This window comes from Hypomesus transpacificus, chromosome 23 (genome assembly GCF_021917145.1).
Source record: "Hypomesus transpacificus isolate Combined female chromosome 23, fHypTra1, whole genome shotgun sequence".
NCBI lineage: Eukaryota > Metazoa > Chordata > Actinopteri > Osmeriformes > Osmeridae > Hypomesus > Hypomesus transpacificus.
The window spans coordinates 6,167,882-6,178,310 of NC_061082.1; the positions used below are offsets into that span (position 1 = coordinate 6,167,882).

At 45.3% G+C, this 10,429-nt stretch overlaps 1 protein-coding gene across 3 annotated transcripts; it reads left to right on the forward strand.

The window, feature by feature from the left end:
• The first annotated feature begins 728 nt into the window (after window positions 1-728).
• Window positions 729-8,275, forward strand: idh1 (isocitrate dehydrogenase (NADP(+)) 1). 3 transcript variants are annotated; one of them, XM_047047433.1, is made up of 9 exons: window positions 729-810; window positions 2,171-2,300; window positions 4,503-4,794; window positions 5,615-5,717; window positions 6,162-6,339; window positions 6,428-6,579; window positions 6,696-6,836; window positions 7,022-7,184; window positions 7,304-8,275. In XM_047047433.1, the coding sequence occupies exons 1-9, from the start codon at window positions 777-779 to the stop codon at window positions 7,395-7,397; spliced, it is 1,287 nt and encodes a 428-aa protein (XP_046903389.1). In that variant the 5' UTR covers window positions 729-776; the 3' UTR covers window positions 7,398-8,275. The 3 variants fall into 3 exon arrangements, with proteins under 3 accessions (XP_046903389.1, XP_046903390.1, XP_046903392.1); XM_047047434.1 differs by lacking the exon at window positions 729-810 and adding an exon at window positions 1,160-1,314; XM_047047436.1 differs by lacking the exon at window positions 729-810 and adding an exon at window positions 1,606-1,696.
• The last annotated feature ends 2,154 nt before the right edge of the window (window positions 8,276-10,429 follow it).

Sequence of the window (10,429 nt, forward strand, 5' to 3'; positions counted from 1 at the left end):
GTGTTTCTCTCACCGCAGTGAACATCTGTTACAGTTGCTACCTAGCAGCTGCTTGGGTGTCGGTATAATCCAATCTGACCTGCGGTCACCCAACAAATGTTAACACCTTTCATAAAGCATTTGTATCCAATAAGATCAACCAAACTATTTACCCCTCATATTTGCAGAAAGGAGCTTACGTTCACCATCAAGTAGGCTATAGGTTATTCTCTGTAGGGCCCGGGACAGGCCATCTATCCATTGGAGACTGACTCAATCAGGCCTACTTAACGCTTTACAGATACGCCATTCAGAGACAGCACAGCAGACTACATGTTTCTCAATGTGATACTAGGTGCCACTTATCTCTTAGGCCGACATTAAATTGTAGACCACTTCTGGCATTTAATAGGCTACTTAAGTCTTCGGTTTTCTTCGCCGCCTAACCCGTTTACATTCCTTTTTTGTTAAAAATTGTCAAATCGTGCCACCTTTAGGTGAAAAATATATATGCAACATACACCTTTTGAAAAACAAATGGTGTTGTCTGACAACAAACCGATAGCCTATACTTCACAATGCGCTCTGATAGAGGGAGAGTATAGGATCTTATTAATTAACCTAATAGATTACAGGTGCACTTTTGTAAATTGTAGATTTACCCCCCTTGTTAATAAGGCAGGCAATATATGAAGATAACTTTTCACAATTGCAACGCACAATACCGCCGCCACTGCCGGACAAGCGTAGACAAGCGTAGGCATATTCCACATTTCCGAATTACTCCAAGAGAGGACATGATCAGCTCTTCTCAACAACTTCGTTTTGGAGGTTAGCCTTCTAGATACAATCTTTATAGTTGTGAGAACAGGGGGTTATTGTCAGTGTATTCATTTATAAATTAACCTACAACAAACAGATACCAGATCAGATGATTATGCACAGCGATTATAAGGGGTGAAAATGGTTAAGTGTGAAATAAACGGTCGTATTACATTTAGGGTCAATCTAGTCCATATTCGCTCTAAGTAAACGAAAAAATGTACTTCACTTAACAGACACTTTGCAGAACAGTTTATCTACAAAGGCCTTCTTCTTGCCGTGTGGGGTTGCGTTATTGGTTAGTGGACTCTAAAAGCGTTCTCTGATTGGTAGAGGGGCTGTCTGTCAGTGATGCCGGTAAAAGAATTACGCCTCTATTGATACGGAACCGCACCTCTCACAGACTGCAGCCTGACAATACATCTCCGAAGACCCAGTCCGTGTATATCTAGACGATTTACTGGCTCGTCTACTAATACCTGATCAGATTCGTGGCTCAGTTCGGAAACGAAGGTATGGCACTTTCAGAATATTGTAGCCTATTCATTAATGTGCCAGAAGGAAGCGGTACCTATTTTGCATTTGACCCATTTAAGCCTATTGTTCTGACAGTGACATATTTTTGTAAGCTAAATAAGCTTACAACAATGGAAACAAGTAAAAAAGGAGGAACCGATCATGTCATTTAATGTAGATCTATTATGCCAACTGTAGACTACTGTACTGCTGTCATAGCAATATAGACCAATCAGGACACGGCTTGCTATGAAATTATACTTGAAAGTGAATTATACTTGGTGAAGTAAAAGGACAGTTTCTAAACCAATCATCACTCTAAAGTCGCTATCCCAAGCCTATTTGTCTGATCCTTTGCTTTTCTTCGGTGACCCAATCGGTAGGCTATTTTGCAACATCGGGCGATGTTCTGGTTGTTATGCAAGGCTTTTCCTGGTACACCCAACAACTTAGGCTATAGCCTACTCCAGACTTTCTTCGAGTAATAATGCAGTTCTCGTTGGTAAACAATGTTATCCTTTTTTGTGTAAAATATTGTTGCAATGCAATAACTAATGCTTAATAAGTTAATTTCTGTTCTCAAGTGCAATACTTCGAACCTGCTCGCTTTGACAGACTTTGGCAGCTTAGCCGCTAAGGAGTTAATCAGGTTCACTAGAGAAAAAATGCCGACTTGCAGGTCTGGTAACTTCACGTTCCTCTTATGAATGGAGTTCCTTCATTCTAATGTGTGAACACACCCGGTCGATAAAATGGTCTTGTCCTCTCTTTAGTATCAGTCTTAAAATAACCACCAGGCATTTAGGTTAATCGTGGACAGTTTCTTCACACTATTTCATCACCTCTTTCTCAGGTTCTAAAATGTCTCAGAAGATCAAGACCGGTCCGGTGGTGGAGATGCAGGGAGATGAGATGACCAGAGTCATCTGGGAACTCATCAAAGATAAGCTGATCTTCCCCTACCTGGAAATGGAACTACACAGGTGAGACCTGACATGAATACATTATACATGACTCTCTGGGGGGCGACGGCAGTTTGCAGATTTACATTTTAGTCATCTAGTAGACAGTTTATCCAGAGCAGTATACAAATAGTGCATATAGAAAGTACAGTAGAAGACAGAGATATTGCGATGTTGCTGCCTCCTTCTGACTCATCCAGGGAAGATTGTGGGGTATAAACAGCGTGGACAAGGAGAGGAGCTCTCTTCTTCACAGCAGGGAAGCCAGGCATCAGGTGCTGTTGTTATAGCCACTCTACCAGTTTTCTTGGAGTCAATTAACAACAGCATGGGGTGTGGATCTCCGGGTTGTCCTTATAAGTCTGATGTCACTATTCTGTACAGAGCCATTGTAACAGGAGAGGGAGACCTGATATCTTAAGGAAGTAAAAGTGTATTTTGACAACCTCTTTCCCAAATGATGTGGCAGTACTGATAGTAATACAGTGCAATACTTACCCGTGACATCTTCAAGGACTTTAGAGTGGTCTTACCTATGTAGTTCTAGTGTATTGTTGCACAACCAGCTCTTTATTGCCATGTCTTGTCAAACTGACATAATAGCTACTTATTCCCCTCACTTGAGAACTTTGTTCTGATCGTAAACTGGTTCTTAAAGCAACTTGGTATTTGTGAGCCCATCCCCCAATGCAGAGCATTTTGATCACATGGGATCAGCAGACTTTGTGAAACCCTGCAGAGTGACCCAGATTAGTGTGTATGTGATATTGATTTAGGAGCCTATGGCACAAGTCCATACCTGCTCCTGCTCTGTTTCAGTATCTACTGTACAGTACATGTCCCTGTGAGTTTCAGATACAGCCCCCTCTCATGCTGTACTAGACCTTCAGACTGTGAGGCGATAGCTACCCTCTGGACTTTGTCTTAAGCCAGCATTGGGATCACCATGTCCATGACTTTACAAGGTTCCTGTCACACGGAGTGGTCTTTGACTTCTTAGACAGTGGCACCGCCACAGGGTTGCCAGGGGGAGCCACAACCACCCTGATAAAATCACTGGCCTCACCACTGCCCCCCCCCCCCCCCCCCCCCGACACATCGTCCGGAATTATTCATATTCATAGTAAAATAAGACACCAAAGTATATCAGTATGTGATTCCTTAACTTTCACATTGACATAGTTTTCAACTAGCCCTTATAGTACAACAGCATAATAGAATTCCTGAAATTCAGTCATGGCTTTTGATTTTGGTAGGTAAGCTAAAGGTTGTGTGTGTGTGAGTGAGATGAAAATAAGCGCTGTCAAATAGTTGCTCTACCTCTTAATGTGTGTGTGTGTGTGTGATGACCAGGGATTGTGGGATAGTGGTGGTCTGTTTGCAGCTCTTGTCTTGCTTTGAGTGTAGCTCAATGCAGTTGACCCAGTAAGAAGATGGGAGGGAAAGAAAGTAGGTGAAAGGTTGTGCTTCGACACAATGACTTATTTGACACTGAGCGAAGCAGTCAAGGAAATAATCAGGACAGCCTTGCCATTTGGAGTTCAAACACAGCCACTAATGACCATGGATAGTTGGATCTCACTGCAGTTGAATTCATACATATTCTCTCTGTTGAGGTCTTGATTGTCAGAGCAGTATTCCTAACAAAGATGGCACTGTTCCAATACACTCTCTGAACACAGTTCCCGGAAATGATCTGATTTTACAGACACAAACTTCAAACCCATAAATAGGAATGCGCTGGCACCTTGTCTGCACACATGCAGTTCTCCCAGACCAGCCCTTGCATCCATGGACAAGGTGGTATGGTATGGGGTTTGGACTCTGGATTTTTTTTTCGGGTCTTTCAGAAAAAGCTGTTCATCAGTTCAGTCACGCAGCCTGTGAAGACTGAGCTCTTTGTTTCACTTGTTAGCATCTTTTAAACAGCTACAGAGCTCAGCACAGCGTTGTAACACAATACATGTCATCCCAAATGGCTCAGGCACAAACATACTATTTTAAAAGTAATTCTGAACAAGGATACAATAAAATCAACCCCCTCCCCAGCCCATGAGCACTGCTGCTGGAAATGTATTTGATGTATTTGAGATGTTCGTTATTGTTGTCCTGTGCTTTGTTGCCATAATGCCGAAAGGAAATGTCCATTCTATGTCAACTTAATGGATAATAAAGTTTTCTTATTTGTAACAATGTAATGTGATGTGTCTCCGTGCCCCCTAGCTTTGACCTTGGCATGGAGTCTCGCGATGCCTCCAACGACGATGTCACGGTTCAGGCGGCGGAGGCAGTGCGGCGGTACAACGTGGGCATCAAGTGCGCGACCATCACGCCAGACGAGAATCGCGTGGAAGAGTTCAAGCTGAAGCAGATGTGGCGTTCGCCCAATGGAACCATCCGGAACATCCTTGGAGGCACTGTGTTCAGGGAGCCCATCATCTGTAAGAACATCCCTCGTCTGGTGCCCGGCTGGATCAAACCCATCGTCATCGGGAGACACGCACACGGAGACCAGGTAACCCTCGGAAACCATCCGCCTCAAACCTGCTGGTCCACATTTCACTAGTCATCCAGAAACCATAGCGACACCCCTGCATGGGAACAAAGGGAGTGAGGTAGGAAGGAAGGAAGTAAGGAAGGATTGAAAAAGAATGGCGTAAAGGAAATAAGCAAGCACTTTTCAAGAAGGGAATTGAGCAAGATGAAGTTCTGGTCTTTGCTAGTCAGTGGCTCACATCTGAGGGCAATGTACTGTGCCTTCTCACTCCACTGCTTTCCACACAGCCTGATGATGGTCATGCCAGGCCGTGGCGGACAGATGGCCAGGCGAGAGGGATAGGGCTGCTTTCTAAGGAGGCTCACCCAGTCACTGATTAAGTGGATAAGCTGCCCTTTGGACCACACTGTTGACACACAGCCTTCATGTACCAAACTGCTGTGTCATGCTGCTAGAGAATAGGCACCTGTGGATCTGTGAAAGTAGGATGAACAGTTGTTCTCTGGCCCAAAAAAATCTACAAAGCATTTTTGAAAGATTTAGCTTTTTTCTGTGTATACTAAATGTGTCCTGGTTTGTTTACCTGAATGTTTTTTCAATCCTAATACTTACAGAATTTAAAACCAATTTCAGTTAAAGCAAGAGATCTCTAGCTTGGGGAGATGGGTGTCTGGTCTATGACCTACCCCTCCTGGTTGCACCTGCACACTGCTCTTGTTATTTACGCATTCCCCCTGTCAGTACCATTTCACTCCACTAGATGGCACCAGTGCAGAGTGTGTGAGATGCCTGTTGCATGACGTGTTCCCTGTTGACCTCTCTCTCTCTCTCTTCTCAGTACAAGGCCACAGACTTTGTGGTTCCAGGTCCAGGGAGACTGGAGATGACCTTCACACCCAAGAGCGGCGAACCAGTCAAGTATGTCATCCATGACTTTGAAGGTAAGACAACACTCAGACGCTGAACCCAAACTCAAAATCACTTGGTACATTTGAACAGTGACCTGAGAAGACTGTCTATACCATGGGCCTTAAGTAACGTAGTTGGTAAACAGAATCCGAGCCAGACAGGCACCATGGGCTATGGCTCGGTGTGTTTGCTGTTTACATATCCCAGCATGGGTCTGCTGTATGTGCTTCATCACTGCCTGATGGATGATTCAGCCTTGGCCTTCACTTTCTTCACACATTGAGCAAACAGAAGTCTGATGAAAGCGTCATCTGATCCAGGGCTGGCTCCACCGTTCTGTCTGCACCTTCCCCCATATGACAAAAGATTAACTTCAAGATTAACTTCATGTCCGCATGTCCGTAGGGTGGGTGTGTAACTGTGTGTAAAGGTCAATGCTTACATTGATCCGGACGTGTGTTGTGTGGGTTGTCCAGGCACTGGTGGCGTGGCTATGGGTATGTACAATACAGACAGCTCCATCAGGGACTTTGCCCACAGCTCCTTCCAAATGGGGCTGACCAAGGGCTGGCCTCTCTACCTCAGCACCAAGAACACCATCCTCAAGAAGTACGACGGGCGCTTCAAAGATATCTTCCAGGAGATCTACGAGAAGTAGGGGACCCATGCGTTAAAGAAGAACTTTGTTTGCTCTTTAGTGGCGTCACGTACGGTATGTTTACGGCGTGTGTGTGTGTTCCAGGGAGTACCGCTCCCAGTTTGAGAAGAAGGGGATCTGGTACGAGCACCGCCTCATCGACGACATGGTTGCCCAGGCGATGAAGTCTGACGGGGGCTTCATCTGGGCCTGCAAGAACTACGACGGAGACGTGCAGTCGGACTCTGTAGCCCAAGGTCAGATAGCCCTGTAGTCACTGTCTCCTTCCCCCTCTTCTGTATTCCAGTCTGTCCTGGATGTGATTCATGTATTTTCTAACTCAAGAGTGACATGTTGTGTGTGTGTCCTCCAGGCTACGGCTCCCTGGGTATGATGACCAGTGTTCTGATCTGTCCCGACGGCCGTACGGTGGAGTCGGAGGCCGCTCATGGAACAGTGACCCGCCACTACAGGCAGCACCAGCAGGGCAAGGAGACCTCCACCAACCCCATCGGTGAGAGGCCGAGCCCTGCCACAGCCCCACTCCACAACCCCCGCTCCCTCACTCTACCTGGACTCCCTATGGCTCATGACTGAGTTTTTCAGGGGTGTATTTGGTCTTGTGTCCCTGTCCGATCGCCATACCGTGTGTTCTTGTTCCTCATGTGAGGCGTGTCTTCTGTGTGTCCCCTTGTCCAGCTTCCATCTTCGCGTGGTCCCGGGGTCTGCTCCACCGCGCCAAGCTGGACAACAACGCTGAGCTGCGTGTGTTTGCTGAGGCTCTGGAGGCGGTCTGTGTCGAGACCATCGAGGCTGGCTTCATGACCAAGGACCTGGCCATCTGCATCAAAGGCCTGTCGAGGTAGCGCTCTCTTCTGCCAAGATTCAGGCTATTAGCTGAATTCAGGCTATTTTGTGCATAAAATATATATGTATATATATATATATATTAACGTCTCCATCTGTCCTCCTGTTCCTCAGTGTGACTCGTGCAGACTACCTGAACACCTTTGAGTTCCTGGACAAGCTGGCAGAGAACCTGAAGATCAAGATGTCAAGCCAACCCAAACTGTGATCTCATCTCCTGGCCTTACTCATACAGACACACACCAAAACACATACACACACTTACAGACAGCCTTGATATCAGTGGACTGGCTCCAACCAACAACCAAGCTAACTGTCAGAATCAGAAACAGGTTAATTACCAAGTAGGTTGTCACACAGTATTCATTAGCTTTGGTCTGATGATGCACAACAGTAAACACACAAGGACAAAAACAGGCAAGATGTGAGTCACAAGAGTGTGATCTAGATATTCCAGGCAACCTCTGGATTGAATCATTCCCACAGGACTCTGACATAGGAGGTGCCTTCCCCACCTGAGGATGCCCTATCCCTAGAACACACATACTGACTCCTCCCCAATCCCACTACGCAGGAAGCTCCAGAGGGCTCAGTGTTGGACATAGAAATACATCTGTGCTATCATTTACTCAAATATATTGCACTAGTTCCCCTGAGGTGTGCTTGGTCCTTGCCCGGCCAGACCAGACCAGGGGACAGTCCTGTCAGTGTGTCTGAGGGTGGTCTTACCTACATTGCCTTATTTGTTTTATGTTTCAACGGATATTCCAGTCAAGATTCATTCCTTCCTACAAGGTATGCCGACCACTGCAGTTAAAAAGTCAAGAGTAACTTATGACTGCCTGGCGGATGGTATTTCTCACAAAGATGCTAGAGCGTTACACACTGGTAGGGAGCCGCTGATGTGATCCTGCTTGTTGGTGTTTTAAACAGCATGTTAACTGTTTACTCCAGTGCAGAAACCCATAAAGCTATCATCTCCTGCCAGGCAGAATAGTAGGGTGCGGGGTTGAAGGTTTTACTCTGCATACTGTGGTCGGCTTCCATGTGAATATGAACTCAATAAATGTTTTTTTGAGATACTAACGTGTGTGTTTTATTGTTATAATTTTTTATTGAAACAAAAGAAAATGTGAACTATTTCTTGTCTCATCTATTATGGACAGGCAGTGTAAAACATCTAATAAAGTACTGAAGCTCTGTGATAGCCTTTTCATGGTTTGCCAGCAGATGGCGAACTACAGTAGGTTCTAAAAGGCATAACATGATATCTTGTTTATGTCGTACCTGTTTGTCAGCGTCTGGTTACTAGATAATCCTACTTCTCAGATCCAGCAATTCTTACCCATCTGAATTACTTTCAGCTGTGGATACACTATCCCAATGAACTGTTTGTGTGTGAGAGAGAGAGAGAGAGAGACATCCACACTGGCAGTTGAAGGCCACTGTGATAACGGTGCAGCTAGGCCACATTCACTCTCAGGAGCACTCTTGACGTGATTAGCTGTTTGGACCAGATGGAATCCAGCAGTCTCATCCAGGAAGAAGCAGAGACACGGAGGAAAGCCAAGGTACTTGGGGACCCGATGGAGGCCAGGGCTCGCTCTGAGGTATCAAAGCCAGGGGGGCTGCACCTATTGTCCCTGGGTAATTGGATTTCGTCTGAGAGAAGGGAGTCTCATTTGCCAGTCGGAGGCATCACAAAGATGGCTGTGCGGCTGAAAGCCCTGGACTATTAGTGTTGAATTGAAACAGTGATTGGTAACTATATTTCATCAGAGACAGGCCGATGTGTCTTTTGTTGGTTGATCAGGATACAGACGTACAGTGGTATTGCCTGCTGAGATCAACTTTATTACTATTCAAAAACCGAAACTAAGTTTCAAGTTTCTTAGTATCCATCACAGCAGTGCACCTCCCCACTCTTGTATGCTATGAATGTACAGTACAAACACTGCTACAGTTGTCATTGTCCACCTCTGGTTCTTTCCCCTAGAACCCTGTGTATACCAAGCCATGACCTCAATGGATTTCAAAGGGCTACAGAAATGAGGTGGTTGGGCCAGTTTCCCTGTGATCGGTTAGGGTGGAATTCTGAGTCTGCCTCCCTTGCTTATTCAGGGAGTGGAGGCAAGAGTTTCAGATGCTGTCAGTAGTCCTACATTCTAATCCATCCTCATAACCCATGCCGAAATATGCTAATTGCCAATATAATGAAGTGACAAGATGGCAAAATAGCAATACACATCCAACTGCCTTGTTCTGTTTTGTATTAATTCTACAAAGGGATGAGATCTCGCTGTTTTGAATTGGTCGAGAAAATTCCAACAAAAGGAAAGTGTGCATTACACAGATGGACTGCACCTAATTTTCATGAAAGCATCTCCTTTTCCGAGCTGGAGAAGAGCTGTGTTGTCCTTTGTGTGTGTTTCCAACTTGTTCTCCAAGAGAAAAACACCTTGCTCCAGCAGGACAAACATAAGAGGCCTCTGCGCTGCTGTTTCCATGGGGACCCAACAGCCACTCTACTCTTCAAAAGCGGGCAAGCAGAGGTAGCGGGCGCCTTTGTGTTGGAGAGGGCAGAGCAGAACAACACTGAGCAGATGAAAGCCTTGCCATCCTTAAACCCAATCATAATTTAGTCATCAGTGCAGCAGGGTATAATCAAAATACAAGGGGAAATGGGAAAGACAGACAGACAGAGGGGAAAGAGAGATGGGTAGAGCATGGGTCAATGCTGGAGGGAGGACTAGAGAGCTGTTAGATGAAAAAATGTGTGGGATCTTAAGGACAGAAATTGTCTTTTTCTTGAACTTGATACTCAACCTGATTTGCAATGTCAATCTTATATCCAGCCAGCGCACTTAGACTGAAAGGGTTTCTTTCACTCGGGACGACAACCCAAACCAAAGATAGAAGGACTGGTGAATAAAACGAACATGCCTTTAATGTACCCATGGTTTGTTTTCAGGAAACAACATCTGACAAATACGTCATGGTGTTTGTGCACTTTTCTAACTATATCCTCATGAAACAAGACAAAAAAGAATCCCAGTTCCAAAAAGTTGATGTCAACATGTTTGTGAATAACTAGAGAAATCTGCTGAGTTGACACCCAAGGCCCCATGCCTGGTCACCAGTGGTGACCTCTGAAGCTCTGATGGTTTCATCTTGTCTTCTTGCGTATTTGATGGGATTACACATTAACCAGAACAACCTTTTTAGTATAAATAAATGGTC

What these genes read in the sequence shown, in the direction of transcription:
- idh1 (XM_047047433.1), top strand. Translation starts at nt 777, where the DNA reads ATGATCAGCTCTTCTCAACAACTTCGTTTTGGAG. An exon ending in GACACGCACACGGAGACCAG is followed by an intron (nt 4,795 to 5,614) that starts GTAACCCTCGGA and finishes CTCTCTTCTCAG; the next exon opens with TACAAGGCCACAGACTTTGT. An exon ending in GTCGGACTCTGTAGCCCAAG is followed by an intron (nt 6,580 to 6,695) that starts GTCAGATAGCCC and finishes TGTGTCCTCCAG; the next exon opens with GCTACGGCTCCCTGGGTATG.